We start from the raw sequence: 27,249 nt of genomic DNA on the forward strand, positions 1-27,249 counted from the left end.
TCTATGATATTTATCTTTTCTACATTTTTCTTCTTATAATGTGCAATAATAATTATTTCAAAAGAAATGAATCGTTTTTATTAAGTATTGAAATAAAATCAAAGTCATTTATTTAATGAAATAATAGAAACTAAAAATATGGATCAACAACAAATAAAACAACAAATTAAATTTTGAGAATAACTTGAAATTAATATAAAAATGCAGTGAATTAGAAAAAATGCGGTCAAGACACATGATTTTTTTAGCATTATATTAATTTATATTTAGATTTAATATTTCTTGAAATACTGGTTATAATTCCAAAAATTTTTTTTAATTTTAAGATTACTAATTCACCCAGAGATTATCTGCTTTTAGCAGAGCAATTATTATGTAATTTTATATTTTAAGAAAAAAAGAGAGAATAATTTATGGCTAAATAATAGGAAATCGCGCAGGTCGTTTTATTAACTTTCTATTAATTGTAATAAACTCGGTTACAATAATTTTTTGAGCGTTCTGTGTTGTGGATAAAATGGTTGTGCTAATGTACGTTTCGAAGCTAAAGAATGTTTGCTAATTGCATATGTCGTGTTTACGTTGAAGATGGCGTAAAAAATGGCAGTTCGAAGTTTTATTAAAATCAATAAATCGTTAAACATTATGAATATTTTAATCAAGAAAAGATTCCTTGAGTTTAATTTTCTTTTTGTTTTAAATGGCCGAGACTTTTTTCAGAATTATATTCAATCGTTCTGTACCTTATGCACATTGCCTTGCCTTACGAATTATTTTTATATTTTATAGAGACGAGAATCCTCCTCAGCGCACATTATAGACATTTGATTATCTTAGAATACTTTTATTTCTTATGTTGCATATAATTTATTAAAGAGCAAATTTTGCGGATATTCTATAATGCGGATATACAGATATAGATATTAAAATATTGTTATTTGTACATATATATATGAAATAATAAATGAAAGAAAACACAGCGTGCGAATGTGATTTTGTTATATGTAATAAATTTCTTTTCAAAACTAAAAGTTCGAATAATATAGTGGATTTTGAATGCGATGAAACTTTTCCAGCATAGCGTAACTATGGCATGTTAAAGTGCGTTAAAATGGTCCCTTTTAAAACTTCAACCTCAAGTTTCTCAAATAGTCACTTTTTTAAATTTAAAATAAAACGTTTTTTTTATTGAATAATCCATTTAGCAATGGCCAACTATATTGAAATAAATATTTTCTTAATATTTAATTAATAATTTTAATAATTTCTTAATATATGTAATAATTTTAATATTTTTCTTAATATTAATAATTTTAATATTCATCCGGGATTGTTTTAAAAGAATAAAAATAATTATGATTTAACTAAAATTTAGAATTATGGCCTACGTAGATTAAATTCTTGCCATAATTAGAACAGTAAAATAAAAACCGATATATCTATCGTAAAGTACCGACGCTTATACTTGATACCGACTCAGTCAAAGTATCACCCCGTTGAAATACCTAAGTACGAGGTGAGTGTACGTTAACACCGTTTGTTATTGTCGGAAGGAAGAGAGAGGGAGAACGGGACAGTGAAAGTGGATCAATACGTAGTGAGCGTGCGGCCTGTCTGGCAACGTGCGGCTGTCTCTCCTAGTCCAAATCGCCTATCTGCGTTCGATGAAGAGCGTGTAAATAGCACATGATTCGTTGACAGATTAACTGTCACACGTTGACAGTTGCAATTGTCAATTTTTCCCAAATTCACGCAACGATTGATTCGGCCGTGCCTCATCGAGTTGGTGCAAATTGGCGCGTGAAGCAGTCTCGTATCGAGGGCTCTGGACGACTAAAAAATTAACAGTTTAAAATATTAGTCTAAAATATTTATATTCTTCAATTGTGCGAGTGCATCGATTCTCTGTTTTGCGAAAATGCAGATTTTATATTACCTGTCGAGAAGTGAATCGTCTGCTTGTCATCGATGGTAGAATGTTATATGTTGGATTATGTAGGTATATAATTGTGACAAACGGACGATAAGTCGATTCTGTTGCATGGAGTCGGGAAGATTGGAAACTTTGCTTATCCGAGATTGATGAGAGAAGGAAGCGGGAATTAGAAAGTTCGGGTCATCGTATACATGTTATGCGGTCGCGATGTACCTGTCACATCTTGTAAGTAAGAGTAAAATCGAAGAAATTTTACCGGAAATGCGTTTCATTCGGCATTAAAAACGCTCCTTGTTGTTATGTTAATTTGTCTCTTAATTCATTCGCAAATTATACGCTGACATTTTTTATTCTGTTTATTTTGCATGAGATATTTTATTTTCAGTCGCATTATATATACATATAGTTGTTACTGCATCTATAAAGTTTGCAAAGTTTTAACTTAGCACATCTCGTTTTAAGGAACAAAAGAATGTAATCTGAAAATGGTTCACGTTGTTATAAACAGAAAAATATAAGAGACACATAGACATATTAACATAGACTGCTTATAAAGTAGTGGGGAGTGTCCTCCTGAGAGAAAAGGATAGCATGAATAATATTAATAATATAAATAATATTAATAACATTAATAATATTAATACTAATAATGAGTAATATTAATAATATTAATATTAATAATATTAATATGTCTATGAAGAGAGATTAGATAGTAAATATATATTATTAATTTTTATTATATTGTTAATACATGTATATAGTAAAAATTGTTATTTTATAATTTAATGATAAAAATGTATCTGTAAATTTTATAATTGGAGAGTAAAACAAATAATTTGTAAGTGCTGGCACATTTATTGCATTACATTTATTTTTAACTTAATTTTAAATATTTATTTATGTTTTCAAAATCAGATTTTACTTGAACATCTTTGTTAGGATATTTCATTGATCGATATTTTTATTTGTATTTTATGTTAATATATATTTTATATTTTATATTTATATTTTATATTTTATGTTGATGTATTTTTTCCATTCCTAATTTATTAATTATTTCTTATTCCAAAAATATTATTCTGCGTTTTCTTTATTTAAATAACTTACTTTTGATTATATATAAACTTAGTATTATAAATATTACCATAAATTATGAAGATTACCTCGTAAAGAGAGTGTAATTTCTCACAAAAGGTACGAAGGATGACCTGCAGGCAAGAATTGACTTGCCTGCGATTCCTACGTTGGACTGTCTTGGTGCCGCTCGTAATCTATATCTCACTCCTATTTGTCAAATACAATAAAAGCGTGCCTCTGAAAAGTCTATCGACCTCGAGCGACAAGGACAGAGAGGGTTCCATGATGGACAGCTTGTTCCTCGAATTGCAGACCGTGACGGTTGACAAAAAGAACTTGGCGGAATACAAGGATACGAAAATTGATCGCGGGGATGAAGGGAGCATACGAGAAGTCGTGGAGGCGGAAAATCGCGAAAATCCGAGAAATCTCCTAGAAGACATCTTCCGCAGAGCCGATACTGATGAGAATCAATTGCTGGATATACAGGAATTGGCGAAGTGGATTCACGCCAAGATCACCGAACACATCACGCGTGCTATGCGAGAGAACGTTGGGTTGTTCACTGCTATCGACACTAATCTTAGAGATGGTATTATTTGGATATTTATTTTAATTAATTAATATCATTTTCTAGTTTATAAAAATAATAAAAAAATTAATAAAATAATTAATAATTAATAAAAATAATTAATAAACAAATCAATTTATACACATAATTATATACATAATTAATATACATAATTTTAGAAATATAGCTTTTAAAATATTTTAAAGAAAATTCTATTATAATGCAAAGGAAACTATTAGAACAAGATAAAGCCGCTTAGCATAAACTACCATCATTATTTACCTCAAGAAGACTAAAAAAATTACTGAAATAAAATTTGATAATATTTGAATTATCATTGTTAGCTGTGCTTTTCAATTCCTGTTACAGGCGAAGTCTCGTGGGAGGAATATCACGCTTATTTTCTGAGAACTCATGGCTTTTCTGAGACCTATATAAATTCCCATGATAAAAAGCACAGCGAATTGTCGCGGACACTAAAGGAGAGCATAATGAGGGATAGAGCACGATGGGCTGAGGCTGCTAGAAACGATCCCGACAGATTGGGTCTGGATGAATTCTTAGCTTTCACGCATCCCGAGAGTAGTCACAGAGCTCTTCTCCAAATGGTGGAGGACCTCTTTGAAAAATTCGGTAAATTTCGCCTCGGTTTGTAATAAACTCCCTATTACTGCTCCTTATTATTATAATTTTTATGCAGAAATATAATTTATACATTAATATAATTTATATACTAAAAAACTGTAGTCTTCATCTGAAAACAAAAAAGTTAAAAACGTAAAATAAAATATTATTTATTTATATGATTAGATCGAGACGGTGATGAACAGTTAACAGAGGACGAGTTCTCGGATTTGCCATCGGAAGGAGTCGGCCTAGATTTACACGAAGATCGACAACAATCGATAGGAGGCAGCGAAGACAGGCGTAAGGAGTTTCGACATTTGATTGACAAGAATAAAAATGGGAAAGCCGATCGAACCGAGCTCTTGGTAAGTGTAGTAGAAAGTAAATAAAGAACAGACCACAATTCGCCACTTCTGTAGTGAAATAGCATTAAACGAAATATTACATCGTTTTAAAGAAAAAAACATTCAAAAAATTATAGAAAAATTATTCTTGTAAAATGTTAATTTCAATGTTGAACATATTCTAATTATGCATCACGATTAAAAGTGTTTGACAAATAACAAAGATATATATCATGTCTATTTCAAAAAATCGCTATAAATGCTTTTATTATATGAGTGAAATATACAAATATATCAAAAAGTAGAAAGATAAATAAGAAATATTTTAATTTTCTCTTTAAAATAAATTGAATATTTGTTTTCATAGATGTACATTGATCCACGAAACCCCAGACATGCCATTCAAGAGGCCCAGCACTTAATTACCTTATCGGATATGAATTTAGACGGAAAGTTAGATCTTCCGGAGATTTTGAGCAAAATGGATTTATTTCTCGACAGCAAAATGGTAGACACGGAGAAAAGTTTCCACGATGAATTTCGACGATAGTTTTCACATAAGAACGAACATAATTATAAAATTGAAGAAGGACATTTTTGTTACAATCTCTTTATCGAAAGAAGATCTCTAGATAAATGGACGAATAATTTTTTGTAACACCAGATAGATGCGACTAAAAAATTTGATATAGATATTTTTAAATATCTTAGAAAAGAAAGTTTTTCTCTTCGACATTTGCATATTGAACACAGACAATATGATTTTTCGATCCATGATCGACAATGGATTGGACCAATACAATTATCGATTCATGCAGGGTATTCTAGGCGATTTCTAATAGATTTTTTTTTTAAAAACACTACTCGATTTAGTGCGCAAACGAAAATCATAGGCTTTTAGAACGCATCTGTGATAGTCTTTTGACGTAGAATATTGTTTAAGTAGACGCAATTATTATAGTTATTAATAACTACTATAATAATAGATTTTAATACATTAATTGACTCAATCAGAAATAATAATTCAATCAGATCGTTTACAGGGTTAAAATTATATATATATATAATTACTTGCCAATTGTAGGATCGGTTGTGAAACGGATCGGTTGTGAGGGGTTGCAAATCCGTCCTTTCGTAGATTCTTAGGTTTCTTATATGTGACTTGCTCTTGAATTTTTAGGAGAGTTATTAGAAATTTTGTATTTGCAGAAAAAAATTTTACCTTTCAAATTATTAATCTAAAAAAATCGCACAAAAAATATTATATTAATACTATAATAATATATATTATTGTGCAATGTTAATACAATTATATTATAATTAATTTGTGATATTAATTGAGATAATTTAAATATATTAAAAAAATATATATATATATGTATAAATATATATATGTTCTTATACATGTCGTAACAATAATATAATATTGTAACATTAATATAATATTTTATATATATAATGTTTTTGAAGGCAAAATAAAGCTGCAATTATTTTACAAGATAAAAAAAGAAAAATCGTTCGGCAGTGTATTAAAAATGTTTCAATTTTCAAAATAAAATAAATAACATGCTGTTATTTATCGTTTTGACAAGTGTTTTTGAAGAATCCAAATGCAATTCGTTGCTCACAATGAAATATATAACGTTTCTGTGGTGAATAATGGCTTAATAGCGTTTTAAAATAAAATTCTATTACATATATTTTAAGAACACAGCCATCGACGTTCCTTTATAAAGAATTTTGTATATTAGCGCATTTTTCTATATTGTGATTTAATACAATAAAATCTGTTTAGTGATTAATCGACAATCGTTTTTATCCTCTTTTATTCCCATTTCGATAAGTTAGAATACAATGTATTTGTTAATGCATTTCTTAAAAATATTTTCAGTCACACATTCTGATATCGTTTGTAACTTTTATAAAAAATCTGTACAAAATATAAACAATTATAAAACTTATAAGTCATAAAAAAATAATACATAAAATTAATTATGCATATGTATTTTTATATATGTCTAGAGATACATCATACAATCTTATATTATAAATTTTAAAAGATATTTATAAACTTCTCTCTCTTACAAGATGATCTCTTTTGTAATAAAAAACAGTTGAAACCGGAGTACTCTATAAGTACTCTATGTTGCGACATAATTACGACATAAAATTTTTACCACGTTGAAAGCTTCATTACAGTAAGTTTCATTGTAATATGAAACTTTTATCAATCATATATTTTATGATATAAATTCATTTAACGTCTATTCATTAAACATAGAATTTTTTACGTTATATATATATATATATATATATGTATATACATATATATGATTTAATAATTTCATATAGGAGGAGGAAAGACCATATAGAAAAAGTTTTAAATATCTTATACATAATAATAATAAATTTTTTATATATTATATATTATATATATATATATATATATATATAATATAATATAGTATATATAATATAGAGTATATATAAGTATTTATGTGTAGGGTAAAACGATGTTATATGCTCTGGTAGGGAAAATGCTCTACTCATTATTCAGATACAATGAGTTACTAATAAGTATTATTGAAACGGAAATCGATAGTTGGTAGTATACAATCAATCGGGAAACTGCATAAAATTGCTCTGTGAGTGCAATTTTATATAAAAGAAATTATTAAATCAATAATTTTTGAAGTAAAAGATTTTTTAAGTAAAATTTATTGATAAATTTTTTTATATTTTTCATTCCACAAAAATAATTGTCACTATATTTATACATGTTCTCGCTGTATTTCTGAAAGTATAATCTATAAAATAAACGAGTGATAAATTGTATATAAATGTTTTTTTCTGTTTGATTCGTATGAAGATATATTTTTCTTTAAAAATGCAAAAATATACTCTATTGGTCATAGGAATAATATGTCTCTCTAGTATCTATTTTTTCATCATTTCTTTTTGACAAACGATAAGCAAAACATATAAAAGAAAAACAAAAAAATGGAGTGAAAAGACCATTACTAGAAATAGCAAAATCAAAGTACTACAAATGGGTATCAATGAAACTAATCGAGAATACAGTATTTAAAATTTTGATACATTTGAAAACAGTAAAGGAGAAATTTCCTCTAGAAAAATTTCAGAATTTGGATTGAACATATACGGAAAAAATTAAAAATTGATGCAATTAATTGTAATACTAGTAAATCTTTATAAATTTTGACTATAATAAAATTTGTTTATTATAATTATACTTTATATCGATTAAAATGTAAATGTGGGGCATATTACACATTGTTTTACCCTATATGTATATAATAACACATTTAATAAATTCTAAACTGTACAATGGAGAAGATTTAAGACTTTTAGATATTTATATCATATATTTAATTTTTAATATCAAATGTGAAAATGGAAACAGCTTTTTCCATTTAATCATTTTTGTATTTATTTATCATCAACAATTAATAAAATTAAGATATATTATTTAATATCTCAAAAATCAATTAGTTCTATAATATTTTTGTATCATTTTAAACAACTTACAATATATATATACGTGATTTTGATTGCAGTTTGTTTATTTATTTGCTAAAAAATTTGTCTACAAAAAAAATATAAAATTTTTTCAACAAAAGTAATATTTTTCAACTGTAACTTTACGCTTTCAGCAATGCTATCGGCAAAATACTACTAAAAGTGTAATCTGAACTTGATATTTGATTGTATAAAATATAACTAAGATTATTATAAACAAGACAGCATTTGCATGTTATACAAAATATATGTATATTACAAAGTAAATTTTTAAAATCAATTTTACGATACAAGCTTTCTCGATTTTAATTTTAAATATATTAGCGAGAATTTTAAAAGTTACATTTTATACAACACTTTATGCGGAACTTTTAATTACGACCTTTGAATTTCATCATTTAGCCGTTTACACATATACACATTTAAATATATGATCTAATATATGATGCTAATTACAAAAGTTAAAGGGTAAGCTTTCTGCTAGATAATGAACGGGCAATTTTAATTGGATAAAGTTAAGATATGTTAGCACTGAACGTAGAGAAAATCTCTCGCTATTAGCGACATGAATTCTATGATCCTTGACAACCGATTTTTCTGTTTAAAACAGGAAAAACGTTTTTTTTTTCCTTGATCAAGAAGATACATCTTATATCATTTTTGATCTGAAAATAATTAAATTAAACATTTATATAAAATATGTTTCGTATACAAATTTAAAAAAACTATTGATTTTCTCTCTTTTTGATGATAAATTATATAATTTAATTAAGCTTTGGAATCTGCGTTTCTTTAATCTGAAAAATGGAAAGTTCCATTATTTGTTAAATAATTTGTTGTCAAGCTTTCTTTCCTATAAATAAATGTTTATAAGAAAATAATCAATCCTTGCGATGTGATGCGCATCGATCTGTGAAACTCCATTTTCTTCGACTGGATATCCGAACGTAACATCAGCAGCTCCACAATTCAAGGAATTATTTTATTGCGAGGACGCTTAGGAATTCACATAATTGCTAGATGATCGTCCTGAAACGTAGCACAATGATTCTATACAGAAATACCCAGATTGTCCGACTAGAATAATTAAATAAATTTGCAGCGTGAATAATATGACTTTGAACATAATTCGCGATAGATGTTTTATGTATTACAAATTAGAAAGTTAACAGTTTCGTCGGCTTTTTAAAAAAGTAAAGAATTAATGAATTCTTGAAAATAATTTTTAAAATCAATTAATCAATTAATTAATCATTAACGCAAAATAATTTTACTAAAATTAATAATTCAGAAATAAATTTCATTATTTCGATCTCGATCGGACGTAAATAGTTTTAATGAACTTAGTAACACAAAGTAATTTATTTGAGTAATGCTTCAGATAAATTAGATTCTGTTACTTTGTGAAAAAGGATTAACCGAAGGTTTTAAATAAAACTGAAGATAATCAAAAACGTTAAAAGTTTCTACCGGATGTAATCTCGAAAATTGTAAAACTTATTTTCTCTTATCATTTTCTACACCGGTGCATTATCGGTTCCAAGATATAATTCGAAAGACAAATTTGTTATACGTGCGCTTGAATGTCTACTCGTCAATTAGAAATCCTTTCATCTCTCACGCAAACCTAACATGGAATTAAGAAAATAATAATTTTAATGTGCAAATCATAGCTTTATCATCTTAAATTTCAGTTTTACTAAAAGATGCTTATTATGATTTATCGCGTCTTTTTATAATTAAAAATATTATTTAAATATAAGCGATATTTTTATACAAAATACAACTTTTTATGTATTTATTACATGCTTATATCACATATGCCTGCTCATAATACATTATTTTTGCTTTAAATTATATAAACAATGTACAATTTCCAATAGAAAAATTATTTGAAAATGCAAAAAGGATAAGCATTCAGATACATTCCAATATGCGCATGCAGCTTGCAATTCTGAAATAATGTCGCAATGTTCTATTATATAAACAAGAAAATATAATGCAAAGAGGACATTAATTTCGATAAAATATAATTTCGATAAATATTCTCTTAATTGTTTAAAATAGTGGTAAACATAATTCGACAAAGTTTTTATATAAGCCGCAATTTATTTATTGATAACATTTATTCCGCGATATACATAAAAATCGAAGATATTAATATATAAAAAAATACAGAAAAATAGCTAAAACATTGCTAGAATTATGAAATATTAGTATTACGTAGATAATGTAAATATCACACGAAAAAGATCAATGAAACGGTACAACGAAGTAGCCAAATGCGACTAAATACCTCAAGAAAATGCGCATTCAATCTTCCCATCTCTTTGTCCTTGTGTTCTATAACACAATGTAGAATGATGTAAAATTGCCTTTAAGAATTGTGTCAAGAATGCAATTACATGCATGTTTAAAGGCTTAAAAAGCGAGAAATTTAAATGATAGATTGATGACAATAAATAAATTTCTCTTATCATTATTATTACTCACTCGACAGATCGATCCGCATCCGGTAGGATGTTCTCGCCACGACAGCACAGTTTTACTAATCCGGTGGACCTCATCTGTTCTTCCTCTATCTCGTTCACTATAGTACATGTATGTTTCACGAATCAATCTTGACTCTTATGTTGTCGTTCGACTGTTCGATTAATGTACACAAACATTCGTGGAAAATACTAGTAGAATTAATCTTTGACACTGAAATTTCTTGACAATTAAATTTATATTCCATTTATGCTTTTTATATATTACACGCGAAGAAGTTTGCGGTAAAAAGTTAATCGCCAGTATATGAATTTTATACGTATTAATGATAACTTTGCAAGAAAAGATTTTAATTCATGATGTGACAATATTACACATGACAATATGACATATCATATTGGTCAGATATTGATTGATTTTGATATCTCCATCCTCAACTAAGCAATAATGTAAGAATGTAATATGACGTGAGAAGAAGCAATTTTCCAGAAATTAAGCAAAATTAGTGTAATGTTAACTGATGTTGCTTTGATCGAATTTCACAGAAAAATTAAACATATATTAACTAATAACTATTATAACGTTTTTTAAAAAAATAGTTAATTCTCTAAGAAAAAGAATAAAAATTCTTTTTCTAATAAAATTTCAAATATCGCTCATTTTTACGATAAGAATCGAAGAGTGACGTTGCCTTAGGTTTCCAACTTATTAATAAATTAATGTCACTGATTGATTAATAATATGCTCCAGAAATTTTTTTCAATAAGTATATATATCATCAATTCTTGTATGCGCGTATCGAAATTACAGATTATCAATTTGTAATGCTATTTGCCTGTAGACTGTATAATTACTTTATTAATCATTAATGAGATATAATCAAATAACTGTACATTTGCAATTGTTATTATGTGTAATCATTACATATGCAACAACATTACTGCACGATTGTTGCACTTTAACGTATGATGGTTTTCATTGATACAAATGCTGCTCTACTTTACGGAAAATTAATGAAAAGAGCAGATACACATTATAATATATGTACATTATAAAGAGCGATTTCTATTTTTCAATAATATCTCTTAAAATATTGTTAAAGATTTAAATATAATCTCTCTCTATCAGAATACATATATAAAATTAAATCTTGTAAGAACCATTATAGTAGATGAATAGATAATAAATCTTCAGTTAATCCGGAACGAATCCGTTCTACGTTTTCTCATGGACTATTTCTTTTTTATTCTTCATACACGACATATTTTGATAGAAATATTTTTTCGATAGTAAAATATGTAGTGATATCAACTTTTAAAAAGCTCGACATGATTCTCGTTGAAGAGGAAACATTTACTATGCAAATTTTTTTTTAGATATTATATTGTATATTGTGTGCATATCGAAATATTCGTGCTAAAAATAGTATCATATTAATTTTTTCACACTTACCCATCGAAGTTATTTGAGGGGGCTGACAACTGTTAAAGGGCGACTGTCTTTTATTCTGCATATCACCTCCTCTCGAGGAAAGATAAGCGGCAAAAGTTTTATTCAAAACGAGTCTTACCTGGGTAAAAAAATATAAATAAAAAATAAATAAATCTTATAATAAAATAATTTTGTATAATACTTATATACATATATATAATATTTGTATATACATATTTTTAGATTTTTATTATAAAAATTCAGATGATTTTATAAGATGTCTTAGATTCAATTTTTTTATCAACTTTCCTGCTATTTTTCATTCATCAAAAATATTAATAAATAAAGATATAACTTATAATCATATTTGTTTCTAAGCATTTCCGAAAAATGATAAAACTTAAAAAAAACTAATGTGATGTTTTCAAATGCCGAATTTTTCGCTCACCTCGCCATTGAGGAAGCAATAAAGGGTCGCAATGAAGAGGCCCTGAAATGATTGCAGAAAATACGTTGAGTATGACCACACCGCGAATCTGTTTACATTATCCAATGGGGCGTCAATCATAGAGAGAATATTAGTGATGCCTAATAATGGTAGAAGTACCACGGCTGCTCTCACGGTTTTCCTGTGAGCAATGAAAGAATTTATGGCTTTCAGTATTAATAATGATTGTTTGTTGCATAGTAAAATGCAAACCAATAATAATAAACCACATACATTTCTTCAAGAATGAAGATTGAGCAATACATTGGATGTTTAATTAAAATTTCTTCAGTAGTAAATAACAAACTCCCAATAAGCACTTTACGCGCGCGCGCGCGTAAAAATATATTGAAAAATCATTATTCTGGCAATTTCTTCCACGTTCTTTCTCCTTTGAATTTTATATTTGAATTTCTGTTTGAGCAAACGTGTAATATGTATTTTCCGCACTAACAATAAAAATGCTTTGAAAGCATCGATGTCGATAGGTGTCGTATTTATGATGTAGAACGAAGATCTTTATAGTTTGAACTGACTTTTCAAATAATATTGAAATATCTTTACAATAGTATATTCAAATACTACAAATATTGAATATTATAATATTATCCTTCAAATACAAAAATATCTGTTTATCTTAATAATGGAGTAATAAAGAACGAGTGGATAATGTGAATAAAGCATTTAGTTTTTTCTTAGATATTAAGATATTTATTTAATATTTCGAATAATGCAGTAATTAAACTCATATTATTAAGGCAAAATCAATTAATCAAGGACAATAATGCGAAAAACTAAAACTTTCAATATTAAAAAGACTCTCTAAACTCTTCTTTATGATCCTCCAAAAATATTAAATTTCTGCATATTTATTCACTTACAGAACTTGTTCAATTTCGCTTGTATGACTTTGCCGCAGCTTCACTACGAGCACTCTTATGATATTCAGCAAAAACAAGAAATTGAGCTAAAAGAAAACAAAAATAAATACAACATTATTTTAAATATTGCACATATTACAATTTTATTATTTTTCACATTAACAAATGTAATTGATGTTGAAATAATTACTTATAAATCTATGTGTTTATATATCTATACATAGATGTACGTGCATGTGATATAACATCAAGTGGAAATGTGGATTTTATTTTCTTTTTAAATTATATTGTTAACATTTCACGTGAAATATTCATGAAAAAATTAAAATATTTTAAAAGGTTAAAAAAAAGTAAAATATTCACCAATATGACCGCAAGTCTGGGCCCTTCAAGGATCCAAAAGTAAGATGACAAGCTATATCCTGACCAGCACCTGAGAAATCTAATATTTCGACATGTTACATTTTTGCCTACAGAATGTTCCATCACCATTGAATGAATTGTTACAAATATTAACCGGTTTTTTTAATTAAAATAGAACACATTTTTTTAAATAAACATCAATAATTTTTAAGTATCAACGATTAAGTAATCAACAAGTAAGTAATCAACGATTACAAATAAATTATTCGCAAAGCAATTCGGAATGATATATAGATAATAAAATCGTATTCTTTAATCCATTTCTAAAGTTTTATTCAATTGTAATTTAATTAATTTTAAGACTTGTTATATAAAGGTAAAAAATTTAGAAAAAGTTTTAGTATAATTTCTGTCAATATATATTATTCAATGATTAATCATAATTAATTCAATAGTGATGGCACATATTTGACCTTGCATACTTTTAATAATCAAATAATCAACACACTTTGATTTTGGATGATAATAAAATGCCATAATGATAGCCCAAATCAAGGTCATCAGCACTGGACATCCCCATCCAATGAAGCGATATATTCGATAATAAGATGTCTCTTGGAAAATCGTCACTATAAAATCGTAATAATCGATACACAATAACACAACAATAATAAAATTTAAATTAAATACAAGATTTTGTAAAAATATATATATTATTTAATCAACAATTTTATTTTAATTTTTTTATTATTTTGAATATAAAATTTATAAAAACCATAATAATTTCAACGTGTGTATTGTAGTTCCAGCAGTCTCATTTAATTTAAGGTTCTTTTTTCAAGCTATTTATATTTTTAAAGAAGCTTGAGCACAGTCCTTAGAGAAAACGTAAATGCAGCTACTTACCAGTCACTATGTTGTGCAGAAACAGACCCTCTATGAACATCCACATAAACATCGCGGTTTTGACGTATTCCAGCAGCATGTAAGTGACTTCGCATAGTACTGGCTGAGAAAGGAAATAAATAAATTTGCTTTTCACGAGAGAGCGAAGAATAAATCGCGCAATCTGTTCGTTTGTTATGAAAAGAAGCGACATCGAGTACTCGATAGTACGCTTTGATCTGGAACGACTTATCGTTTTGATGAAATTATATCCTCGATTCGCGCTTTGTAAAGAAAATTATTCCATCGAAGGACATAATTATACGAAAATTGCTCTTCTAATTACTTGTTGTTAGTTTCTAATTACTTGTTGTTATTGGAAAATAGTGGATAGTAAAAAATATATAAAAATATTTCATAATTTCAGATCCCTATAAAGAAAATGTCGCGAAAATAATAGTAAATTTCCTCCTCTCCTTTAAGAATTAATAGTGAAATAATCTCATCTTACGGTATTTCCTATTCCTCGTTGTACGCCATGCGGCTTTCTTCGAAAGATCGCGAGGTCTATATACAGCATTAACCTGATTAGCACTTGCACAACCATGGCAACAAAGAGATTTTTGTGAATCCTGGTCCTTGTATTGCGTAACGACCTATGAAATGTCATCAATGTAAATAGCTTTGACTTCATTCCTTTAATCGTGTAAATTTATGCAAATTAATATCCAGTCTTTGTGCCAAATGCACTTACGTAATTACATTTCATTGAATTAACTCTCCATATGTCATTTTACCATAGCACATATATATAAATGTATGAATATATATAAATATACAATTATATACATGTTTAGATTGCTTATTGGAATTAATTAATATGATAAATGATAAATTATAAACACACACACATACAAATATATATTTTAGTTTGAATAAATTTAAAACCCAATTCTTTCAGAAAAATATTTACAATTATATTTTCCATATTTAAGAGGAGAGGATAATTACATGTATATCAATAATTAGTGAGACTGGATACATATTTCGTGCAAATTACTGCTGCTTTTTTGAAGAAAAGATTACACTTTGTCATAAGTGAAAATTCGCTGATAAATTTTATTATGTCAAAAATTAAGTTAATGTACTGGTATTTATCTTATTGTTAGAGAAAGATCGTTAGAGAAATGTGCGATAAAGCGATTGCAACTTATCGGAATCTCATGAGCGAAAAATTGATTTTTTTTCTTGAAAAAACTCACCTAAATCGACAGAAAATCAGTAAGGAAGCAAGCAAAGCCACCAGGGAAATACTAAGGCCAACAAACTCCAGGGTACGAGTCTTCTCGGCTATATTCATTTTCATCTGATAAAAAAGCGAAATAAAGTTTATATATGTATTTGTATTTCGATATAAAGAAAAGTTTGTATTTCATCGATATACTGTGAAATTTCTCGCAGGAAATATTCACTAAATTTTTTAATATAACGAGAGATTATCTCAGAGAGAGAGAAAGAAAGAAAAAAAGAGAAAGAGAGCGCAAAAACTAAGTTATCATATTTTTATACTCTAAATATTTAAAAATGCTTTTTATTTATTTAAGATATTTGTGCTTAATCTATATTTTGCGTCTATTTTGTAGCGAACATTTTTCTTAACGTTAGATTCTTATATACTTTTCATTGATTGATTACATAATCAATGAATTTATTAATTGTAAGAGTTCTAACTAATTAAATACTAGATATATCTATACGTAGAATGCAACTATTTGCAATTACATGATATTTAATTAGCTAATAGATATATAATTAAATATCATATAACTATTTGTAACTAATCAAACATGAGATATTTATATTTAGAAAGCAATTATTTATAATTACATGATATTTATAATTATCTATATTTATAATGCATAAGTGTATATTTGTACAAAAAATATTTTTGTACTTGAGAATCTATATCGTGTATAACTGTATCCAAGTGTGGCTTAATCACAGAAATTCGCATATTGTCTGTCAGTTACAATACCTGGATGATCCTTACCTCGCCCTCGAGATTATTGTTGAAGACCCTATAGTGAAGCCACAGCATTTCTGGCGTTAAGCAAGTGGTATAGTTCGCCCAACCAATGAATGAATCCTCGTTTGTACTTGTGCCATTCTGCGACTCCCAACGTCCATTGTAACCGCATTTCTTCTCCACGGATTCTGAAAAGAGACGAGATACATATTAGAAGAATCGAGAACTAAATATGTGTCGCTTTATACCTTCGCACTTTTGCTTCATCGACAAAGGAACTTTTTTATCAGTTTTATTATTTTTTTTTCTATTATCTTGTTATAATAATATTAAATATATATATTTTTTTTTTATATTATAAGGAATGTATATTATATCGTAAATGAGAAATGGTGCATTCAATGAGTATCTCGAGGGATGAAAGAGAGCGTAGAGGAGAATCTAGCGTAGCATGCTATCGTCTTAAAGATTTCTTTTAAGCTCGGAAAATTGAAGGGCGAACTGCAGTCTTTGGTACACCTATACCACCCAACATGTTGCATGTGAAACGACGTAATGGAATAGTGTTATATCATACTGCTATAAGAGACAAATCGTCTTTTAAAATTCCCGTCGAGTTGATTATACACGACATTTCACCGAATCGATAATTCGAATTTCATCCCCCGTTACACTCGAGCTTTCCCTTGTGAAATCTAAAGTTTCACCTTGTACCTCTAAAATATCCAGAAGATCGTAATAAATTTCTTTCATCATACGTGATTTACTACAAGAATTTCTCGAGACAGTCACATATTTTAGAACTTTAAAAACATCAAATTATTTATAATTCTCTCTAATCGTTATTACTTATTAGACTCAATTTTTTATAAACGAAAAAAGCAAAGAATCAGCGAAAGTTACATAGATATGCTTTATTCGCAATAAGAAAAGAAAACGATGCTAATACTGACTGATCTTATGATGCATTTATATATATAGTCTACAAAGCACTGCATAATGGCTCGAGGAACGCTTGATGAGAAAAATGTTTTACGTATTAAAGCCCCGAGACAAGATTTTCTTTGCAGTTCATTATTTTGCTCGATAGCATATCTTGAATTCAATCATGTACAATATTAAATATTTCGAATTAAAACGCTGTGAAATGTCTTCTTTTCTAACTATCTTTATAAATTTGTTTGCCTCCTCGCTAATAAATTTCAATAATAAATAATAATAATATTTCAAATATAATAATATTTGTTGAAGTTTACAAGTCGCTGTTTATTCTACATATTTCTATCGAATAAATAAATAAATCGATAGATAAACTTATAAAATAAAAGTTGCAGGAAAAAGTATTTCTGTTATAATTTCTTTTAAATATATCTAAATGTATCTATCTTTTTCTTAAATATATATATCATATTTTAAAACAATATAAATTCTTAAAAACTTTTGAAAAATTCTCGCGCGATAAACGGCTTAACAAGAATATAGATCTGTGACGTTTTTGAAATAAAGAAAATTCGTTATTTTTAAAAATTAATTTTATATGTACTAAAATAGATCGCAATTTTTATAATTCCATTTCAATTTAATAATCTTAAATTACAGCGAAATCTTAAACTTCTTACATTTATAATGCCGTTATGAATAGAGAAACCAGAACCGGCTAGTATAAAATATCGTATTGTTTTATGTTTTTTTCATATGTATCTTATTTCCAATAAGCACAACCTGATTACAGTACAATAAAAATTGATTATATAAAGAAATTGATTATATAAAGAATATGAATATATAAATATAGAAAATATATATACACTTTATTTATAATTTTTTATGCAAAATATTGATATGTTGAGTTTATAATAATTTAAATTTGTTAATAACTATTTCAAGATTATGGCTACAATCTATTTTAAGCACGAAAACGATTCTATATTTCATATACTGTAATTTCATATTAAAGAGGAAGTATTGTTGAGATTCATCTTGGACTCTCACTCTCAAAGTTTTCAAATAATGCGCTTTTATTAAACTTGTAACAAAAGATGTTTGCGAAAAGTAATATAAATATTTAGTTTTTAAAATCTTAATATTGCAGATCTTAAAAAATTAACTAAATTTAGGAATTTCTTTCTAGGAAACTTGTCTTTGGAATTTTTCAATTGACTTACCAAAGCTCTATATATGATATTGAGAACTGATAATATTAAAAACTAATATTATTTCCCGATTAATAAAATATTTGAAAAAAATGTTAATTTTATCAGAAATATCAATTGAAATTTTATTTTTATCCTGTATTTCAATTATTTAATTTATTGCATGTTTTTAAATAAATCGTTTTTAAAGAATGAATAATTTAAAAAAAAAATTTTTTTTTCAACATTATCAATATTTTTAAAATATTATAATAATGATTCTATTTTTGCATATACATAGCAACTTTTCATATAAAAATAAAAGAATTAAATATATTAAAATAATACTAAAGCTATTATTGAGAAATAAACTCGTTGTAAATAAACTATATATTTTAATAATTTTTAGATAATTTCTAAAAAACGAGATACATGTATAAATAAAATATATGTAAATAAAAAATTTAGTAGTACTTTTTAATTAGTAATTATCCGATTAAATAAACTTTTTTAGAATCTCATTTTAATTAAAAGATTAAGAATAAAAGTCGTCGAGGAAATTTTAAGATACAAATAAAAATAATGATAGAGTGAGAGAGAGAATTTGTGCTAATTTCTTTTTTCTTCTGCAAATTGTCCTTATAATATTATATATTCAATTTTGAATCTTATATACTAATGTATACATAATTACTAAAATTTTTATCCAGTTTCAGAGAAAATCATCTTTAACATAAGTACTCTACAAAATACATCTTGAAATTTCGATAAATAAGTGTGAATATTATAATTCATAATTGTTGTAATTGTTATTGTGAATTTTTTAATAAATTAAGTATATATATAAAATATATATATAGAAAGAAAAAGAGAGAGAGAGATATCACATAGAAAAAGAGATCTAAGAGCCATTTTAAATGCGTATATACTTACTAGTCGTATCGAATCCGCCCACAAAAGGGCATCGTTGTTTCGCTGTGGTAGAAGCTTTTGTCGGCGGCCAACAGAGCAACGAATCCCATACCGGATTGCACCAGAATTCTGTAAAACAGAAAAGGAATAAAGAAATATGTGTGTTGCCTCCTTCTCTCCTAAGATTAAGATGAATGAATATTGAAATTAATGTTAAGTTTCTTTTATTTCGGAATATTATTATACATTATCAAAAAATAAAATAATAATTTTTTCTTTAATATGATTCTTATATTATTTATTTAAATTTTAATTAAATAAAAGTTAAATTTAATTAAAAATTAATCATTACAGAATGTAAAATTGTGTTTAAAAACTGTGTGTTTAAAAATTGATTAAATAAAAATTATTAAAATTATTAAAATTACATTATAATTTTTAAAAATTACTACTCCGTAGTTGTTGCCAACATCCCGCGTAATTTTTCTAATTCTAAAAAATTTACATTTCGTAGGAAATTACTTTTTGTTTTTCTATAATTTGAATTCTATTATTACATTGAAGTTTCTATACCATTGGGAGAAAATTTGATATTGTAATTACCCACACAGGAAAATATATCATAGAGAGATCTAAGAGATATCTAAATATCAGAATATCTGATTTAAATAATGCTACTCAGATATGACTGGGATATCTATAAGATATCTTCCAGACTGCAAAAATGTATGATTTTTTCATCTGAGATATGATATCTGATCTTGCAACAAATCAGATAGAAAAGATTATATTTTCGTAAAAATATTATTAGAATATTTTGATAATTAAGATATCAGATATTCTGAAGATATCAGATATTCTGAAGATATTCAAGATATATCAGATATCAAGATATCTCAAATACAACAAAAATTTATTGACGAAATGCTATCTGATTTACGTCTGAGATATAGATTGCTGTGTGGGTATTTTAGATCTGATAAAACTAAAATGACAATTTTGTTAAAAATATCTTTTCGTTTGTAAGAAAATAGATTTTGTTATAAGTACACAGATACTTTATGGAATTTTACTTTAAAAATAGAAGTAGAAAAATTAAAGAAATCAACATTTATTTTCTGCCAAAAGGAAAAGAACAGTATATAAATGGATTATGTTTTTGCTACGAGAAAAATAATGCAATTTCAAGGATCATACCTCCATATGGTGCAACGAAATGTTTGTACTGAATATCACAGAATTCTTGGGTGTTGTTGCCGTGGGCATCCAAATCCATTTTTCTTCTAACAATTCATTTTTGCTCAGTATCTCATTCTTATTCCAGTATTTGCCATGTACTAAACAGAAACGTGCAGCATTCTATAAATAAATTCTTCCATCTCCGATTTCGTTTTTTTTTTCGCTTTACTTTTCTTGCCGTTTCTTTCTAAATAAAAAAATTAGATAAATAAGTTATAAATTATAAATTATGTTTTAATATGACATTTGATTTTCTCTTTTACTCAATAAAATCTTCTATTCAATAAAGAAATGTGTTTATTTTTTCTGGATCCATTCATTGTTTTACCTCTTTTTTCCACGTATTTATATTATCACATTTCTATACGACTATGGTACATTGGTACATACATGTAATTTAATTACGTACATATTTAACAATTTTTTACAATTTTAAATTCATGTTTCATATTTTATTAATTTATTAAATAACAAAATACGTCCGTTAAAACAACATCTGTTAAATTAGCAAATAATGTTTCATCCGGTTTTAACATATTTAAAATATTTAAATAAACACTATTCCAAAATCTATGATTTTCCTCTTTACCATAATTATTATTTTATACTAAAAGTAATAAAGCTATTATCAATGTATTATTTTAAGCTAAGTTTAGAAATATATAATAATTTATTCACATATTAAACACGTACGAAAGCTAGTTACTATCTATGTCAGCATATCAATATGCAATGGTCCTATTGAGCTTTCAAGTGAAAGAGGTCAAGCCGAGAATTAACACTTTGTCCGATAAAGTAGCTTGAAAGATTTGAATGCTGTCCCAAAAATCTGTCATGATCTTATTATTTTATATGACGTCAGCAATCAAGAGTATCAGAAATAATAGTTTATTAATCAGCACATAAAACTATTATAAATATTCAAATTAAGTATTTTATTTATTCATTCATATTATACTTTATTTTAATCTTTGTACTATGATTTAATATGTATTTATCTATTTACAAAATTTAATATAATTGCGAATTTAATAAAATTTAATTAATTGTAAGTCAAGACTTACAACTAGTTGTAAAACGCATTAATAAAAATACATTTTTATCCTCTTTTATAATAACTTAACAATTTTTAATTTAATCCGCTTAATCTATTGTCATAAAAGCATCAAAGAGAATAAAAGAATAGCTGAAAAAATTATTTGGATTGAAGATATATGTATATACACATACAATATACATATGTGCATGTCAGGAATTTATTTAATTAAATATAATTAATCAGAATTCTAGTTAACAAAGCTATTTGAGTTTAATTACATACATGTATTGTTTATAATTCTATTATCTCCATTATCTGTACAAAGTTGATAACGATAGATTGAGTAAAAAGATATTGACTTTTAACAATAAGAAATTCTATAATTTAAATTTTTATTAAATTATTTAATAAACAAAAATAATTTAAAGCTACAAATTTTTTAAATGCTAAAATATTTTTTCATTTATATTGAAATATATGTAATTATCATGAGCGTAAAAGGAGCATTTTGACAATATCATTTGCGTGAAATTTAGTTGCAAATATGTTTCCCTGTCATGTATTATCCGCATAATTAAATATACAGCTTGAATAACAATATAAGCGTACTAACTCCATAAAAGATGTAATGATGAATGATGAATTCAAAATAATCGAAAATCGGGCGATATTGTTTTCATAAAAGATCTAAAGATAAAAAATATTGATATAATTTATTTATACTTTTATCTATAAAATAATCATGAATTGTGAATTTCAATATTTTTAATATCTTTTTAATTAATCTATCTAAAATTACATATCTATTAAAAAATTACATATCTATTAAAGAGAAATCTATAATATTTTGGAAATTAAATAAAAAAAAATCTTTTATAAAATAAAGAAATTATAAATAAACGTAATATACGTAATATAATATATGAATAGTAATTTATCTAACGCTTTATTTTGATTGTATATATAACTATTGATTGTATATATAACTATTTAGAGAAAAAGTCATAGTTCTTAAATATAATCTATATATTTAATTTAATTTAATTTAATATTACATTCATATCATTATCTTATTTATTATTCTTAAAGTCAAAATCTATGTTAGCTAGCATCATGAAGATTTAAATAATGTATTAACGTGCTGAACAAGTTTAATTTCAAATGTAAAATTATTAATATTATATATATATATGTATATATATATATATATATATATATATATATATATATATATATAATATTAATAATTTTACATTTGAAATTAAACTTGTTCAGCACGTTAATACATTATTTAAATATATATATATATATATTTAAATAATGTATTAACGTGCTGAAAATATTAATAAATATTTATTGTTATATATATATATATATATATATATATATATATATATAACAATAAATATTTATTAATATTTTCTGTGTATGTGTGTGCGCGTGCGCGCGTGTGCGATAAACTTCTTGTAATAATTTATATTAAATTAATGTATATAAATTTAAACATTAATTATAAAAAATTATTTAGGAAAATAAATAATAAGTGTAAATAAAAAAATAATAGTTAATAATAATTAATTATAATATTGTTATATCTTTTAACTTTCGAGCTTATTTGAAATAAAAAGTTATGATTTTTCATTAAAAGACACACATACACGATAATATTAAGATTAATTTGAGATTAATTTTGATTTTTTTAATATATACACATATCACATAAATCACACTTTTAATAAGCGGTATAATTCAATATTATTTTATCATAATAATTTTATAGCAATATGCTGAATAGGATCTTACCAAGCTCTTTGCTGTTTCTTCAGTAGTTTATGTTCGCATTAGTCAGTCCCGATCTAACACAAACTGTTCTTTCTGTCTTCGAAACACTTCGACTGAAAACTATAAATTTCAAGATTTATATTGATATCATATAATAAAAACTATATATAATATATTTAACTCAACAAAAATGATTTTCAATAAAATGATATATCTACTTTATTAATATTCTATATTTTTGTCTAATTTATTACTTTCTTTGATAAATAAACGCGTTAAAAATTATGAAAAACGCGTTAAAGACTATTTAAAATAATAAAATAATATTTCATATAATTATAAAATAACTACTTTATAAGAAATATTTTGTGTTTTACGAACATACGACAATCTTTAATTTAAATATTATAAATGACATAGAAAAAAAGAGAAACAATCGTATAACTAAGGCTGCGTTTTAATTGGAAATAAATAAACTCAAAGTATATCAATTTCTATTACTAGATAATAACATTATTTATATAGAAAGAAAGAAATTAGACAAAAAATTTAAGAATTATTGACTGTAATTTGCAATTAAATTTAAAGTGATAGATCGCTCAATATAAATCAAGAATACATCATGTATATATTAATAAGCTCTTTGGAAAAGAATTATTTCATAAACCTTCTCGGAAGACCGAAAGACATACGAACATCTCAGAGGTCACGCGTCGACTGTTTCGCACTTGTGAATTTGTGAGTCGACCGTTCGAACCGCGGCGCAGCTTCCCCCATCATTGGTCCAGGTGTTAGCCAATCGCGTGTTACTATTTTTACTGCTGCTTTTTTTCAAGATTAAAAGTTGTCGACATTAAAAATGTATACATAACTTTTTTTTATTTCTATCAAAAAACTTGTATCGTATTGTATATCAACAAAACACAACCCAGGTAGCAGAGTGACGTCAAATGACATCTTAACGTTTTAATGACGTCATTGTACGTCATTAAGACGTCTGGAGACGTCATCTTGCTACCTGGGAAGTATACATTCGACAAGGATATCCTTTGATATCGAATACGATTATACGTAGCATATGGAAAAATATACTTTATATACCATGAGAAAACATCTCATGTTATGTTATGTGTTATTTCTTATTTCAATTGAGTTGAAAAAAAGAAATTGAAATAAATATTATTAAAAAATTAAAATATAAATTCTTAACTAGTTCTTTTTGTTTTCTAGTCTTATAGATAAGAGATAAAGAAGATAAATTGTTCATATTTATTTCTTAAATCAGTTACAAAAACATTATGTATCTTGTTTGATATTACTTTCGTTAAACAATCGATATTTTTTCGAAAAGATTATCACTTTCTTTCATTCAAGACTGCAACTTTTATATCAATAAACGAATCCATGATAAGTTAATTATTCATTGTTCGAAGGTACAAAAAAAAGGAAATAATCCAGGATTTAAATATCATTTTTATTATCGGATCCCGGCATTTCTCTCGGCGCTCAAATATTCTCGATTTGTCGACAGAATTGCATGGCACGAGTAAATATCTTGCACAAAAGCAACCTACGCTTAACGGAGATGTATAGCTCCTGTTTCTTTGATTATTATATCACATTTATGAAACAAGAAATCCTACAAGACTATAATAGTATTCATAATAACGATTCCATTGTAAGGGCATGCGTGCGCGCGCGTATACATGTGCTCGTATAACGTGACACGTGCATAATGAAATATCGCCTTGGGCTAAGTCAGTTATTATACGAGAAAAGGAAGCGGTAAATACCGTATAATGATCCTACAAATGAATATAATTGAATGATAAAGGGATATTATTTTAACGTATAATACATGTTAATGTATATGTAAAAACACAGTAATAAATAAATTTGCGTATATATTAAAATTTTCTGAATGATGTCATCATTTGTAAATTCAAATACGAGCTATTTTTCACGAAACTACTGACTCGTGAATATAACAAAATTTTCCATATTTACTTTGAACGCTAAGCACTTTGTAATAATACACAGGAACAAATTGAATTCAGGATATCCGTTAGCTGCACAAAACGGTAAATAGGAAATGTCACTGCCTTCATTTAACGCGCGCTCGTACATTGCACATTAGTAATAAACATCTGTATCGCGCAGAAATATACAGAAAAAATATGTAAAATAAATTGAGAAAATATCTTAAAGAACAATAATTTTCATAGAGCACAGAAAGCGGAAATTTGATTTTATTATCTTTTTTTCTTTAGTTTCCAATTTTTACACATTAGGCTGTTATCGAATACTGCCTTTCCACCATTTCTATCTTGCCATTATTAAAAATGAGCAATATTTATGGCATTTTTACGTCAGTTGAAAAAAAAATATGAAGCAAAGCTTGGTGTTGATATCCCTGTCAATCCCATTAACTTTACGTAACGAAGGACGTCCTCAATCCCATATCTGTCGCATTTATTTCTCGGTGTTAATTAAATTCACGTACAGGGAAAGCGACATTGATTACGCAACGATAAATCGTTAATTAATATTACGCAAGACACATTGTCGTGTATCAACGATCGCAAATGGGGCGTCATTTACATAACGAGTAGCAGGACGAGAACACACGTTACAGCCACGTGATCGCGCGTTACGATTTACACGGGTAAGAATAACTGTCGCTTTCGCGCTCATCGGCCACGTGAACGTCTCCTTCTTCTTTTTACGGAAAATGATAATATAAATGTGGATTATGTAAATAGAAAAACCCAGCAAACTATTTTTGAATCTAGCGCAATAATCATAATATTTTATATCATATTTTATGTCGCACATTTTTTATTAATACATATAAAAAGGAGCGACCAGAGAGAGAGAGAGATTATTTATAGCTTTAGTATTCAGTTTAGCTCTTTACATATAATACAATTTAAAAAGATGCAACCATGAGAATAAATTTGTTCTTTAAAGAGGAATAAATATAAGAAGAGAAAGAGAGAGAGAGAGGGAGAGAGGAGAGAGAGGGGGAGAGGGAGTGAGAGAGAGGGAGGGGGAGAGGAGGGGGGGAATTGGCACACTTTCAGAACCGATGGACGGATGCCAAAGCATGCAAAAATAATGATTTATCGATCGTCCAATCATTGGACTTTTCCAATTTATAGCGAAGTATCAACGCGTGTTTTTATTTTCGAAGATATTTAAAGATACGTCTTACCGCTGTTGAACTGCATCTCTTCGCAAAATATATTCTCCTAATAGCTCAGAAACGAGAATTTCGAAGCATATTAAAATATATATTGCTCACACTGTTATGGCAAGTAAATATATAACACCAATATTAAATACACTTTGATAAATAATGAATTATCGTATTGACAGCGTATTAATAAGATTACTTATCTCTTCGCAAAATGTATTCGCGCGCGCATTATTTACGCAGTAGTGCTGCCTCTAGGAGAATTATTTGGTATTAAAGATTCTTAGGGCG

General features: G+C 26.7%; 2 protein-coding genes and 1 long non-coding RNA gene across 18 annotated transcripts; 2 read left to right on the plus strand and 1 right to left on the minus strand.

The window, feature by feature from the left end:
- The first annotated feature begins 1,586 nt into the window (after positions 1-1,586).
- Myd (stromal cell derived factor mayday) lies at positions 1,587-6,325 on the plus strand. 3 transcript variants are annotated; one of them, XM_083088962.1, is made up of 5 exons: positions 1,587-2,161; positions 3,326-3,605; positions 3,954-4,217; positions 4,395-4,576; positions 4,923-6,325. In XM_083088962.1, the coding sequence occupies exons 1-5, from the start codon at positions 2,144-2,146 to the stop codon at positions 5,103-5,105; spliced, it is 927 nt and encodes a 308-aa protein (XP_082945088.1). In that variant the 5' UTR covers positions 1,587-2,143; the 3' UTR covers positions 5,106-6,325. The 3 variants fall into 3 exon arrangements, with proteins under 3 accessions (XP_082945088.1, XP_082945086.1, XP_082945087.1); XM_083088960.1 differs by having other exon boundaries at positions 3,131-3,605; positions 4,923-6,324; XM_083088961.1 differs by having other exon boundaries at positions 3,244-3,605; positions 4,923-6,324.
- A 2,046-nt stretch (positions 6,326-8,371) lies between these two features.
- Pdfr (Pigment-dispersing factor receptor) lies at positions 8,372-27,153 on the minus strand. Of its 13 annotated transcripts, XR_014436561.1 has the most exons (18): positions 26,977-27,153; positions 24,430-24,583; positions 23,784-23,882; positions 20,900-21,039; positions 19,724-19,831; positions 16,668-16,846; positions 15,895-15,998; positions 15,144-15,288; positions 14,654-14,756; positions 14,256-14,376; positions 13,748-13,826; positions 13,385-13,470; positions 12,465-12,645; positions 12,038-12,155; positions 10,589-10,685; positions 10,392-10,438; positions 9,566-9,722; positions 8,372-9,124 (listed from the first exon to the last, which is right to left on the minus strand). XR_014436561.1 is itself a non-coding variant. In XM_083087928.1 (17 exons), exons 4-16 carry the CDS (start codon positions 20,976-20,978, stop codon positions 10,393-10,395), a joined length of 1,446 nt encoding a protein of 481 aa, XP_082944054.1. In that variant the 5' UTR covers positions 20,979-21,128; positions 23,784-23,882; positions 24,430-24,583; positions 26,977-27,153; the 3' UTR covers positions 8,373-9,124; position 10,392. The 13 variants fall into 13 exon arrangements, 12 of the variants coding, with proteins under 12 accessions (XP_082944054.1, XP_082944056.1, XP_082944061.1 ...); XM_083087928.1 differs by lacking the exon at positions 9,566-9,722 and having other exon boundaries at positions 8,373-9,124; positions 20,900-21,128; XM_083087927.1 differs by lacking the exon at positions 9,566-9,722 and having other exon boundaries at positions 8,374-9,124; positions 24,459-24,583.
- LOC145965421 (uncharacterized) lies at positions 14,881-16,096 on the plus strand. Of its 2 annotated transcripts, none has more exons than XR_014436704.1 (3): positions 14,881-14,983; positions 15,060-15,306; positions 15,802-16,096. It is a non-coding gene; the product is annotated as an uncharacterized LOC145965421 (long non-coding RNA). The 2 variants fall into 2 exon arrangements; XR_014436705.1 differs by lacking the exon at positions 15,802-16,096 and adding an exon at positions 15,594-15,717.
- Positions 27,154-27,249: the final 96 nt, after the last annotated feature.

The sequence above is a fragment of the Camponotus vicinus genome, unplaced genomic scaffold (assembly GCF_025532165.1).
Source record: "Camponotus vicinus isolate PSW18456_S1 unplaced genomic scaffold, iyCamVici1.0 SCAF_14, whole genome shotgun sequence".
Taxonomy (NCBI): Eukaryota; Metazoa; Arthropoda; class Insecta; order Hymenoptera; family Formicidae; genus Camponotus; species Camponotus vicinus.

Excerpts from the sequence above, each read along its gene's own strand:
- Pdfr (XM_083087928.1), bottom strand. The coding sequence starts at position 20,978 with ATGGATTTGGATGCCCACGGCAACAACACCCAAGAATTCTGTGATATT. Across the intron at positions 19,832-20,899 it reads TTTCGTTGCACCATATGGAG|AATTCTGGTGCAATCCGGTA; the intron begins GTATGATCCTTG and ends TCTGTTTTACAG. Across the intron at positions 15,289-15,894 it reads CTGATTTTCTGTCGATTTAG|GTCGTTACGCAATACAAGGA; the intron begins GTGAGTTTTTTC and ends GACATTTCATAG.
- Myd (XM_083088960.1), top strand. Across the intron at positions 4,218-4,394 it reads GGACCTCTTTGAAAAATTCG|ATCGAGACGGTGATGAACAG; the intron begins GTAAATTTCGCC and ends TTATATGATTAG. Across the intron at positions 4,577-4,922 it reads CCGATCGAACCGAGCTCTTG|ATGTACATTGATCCACGAAA; the intron begins GTAAGTGTAGTA and ends TTGTTTTCATAG.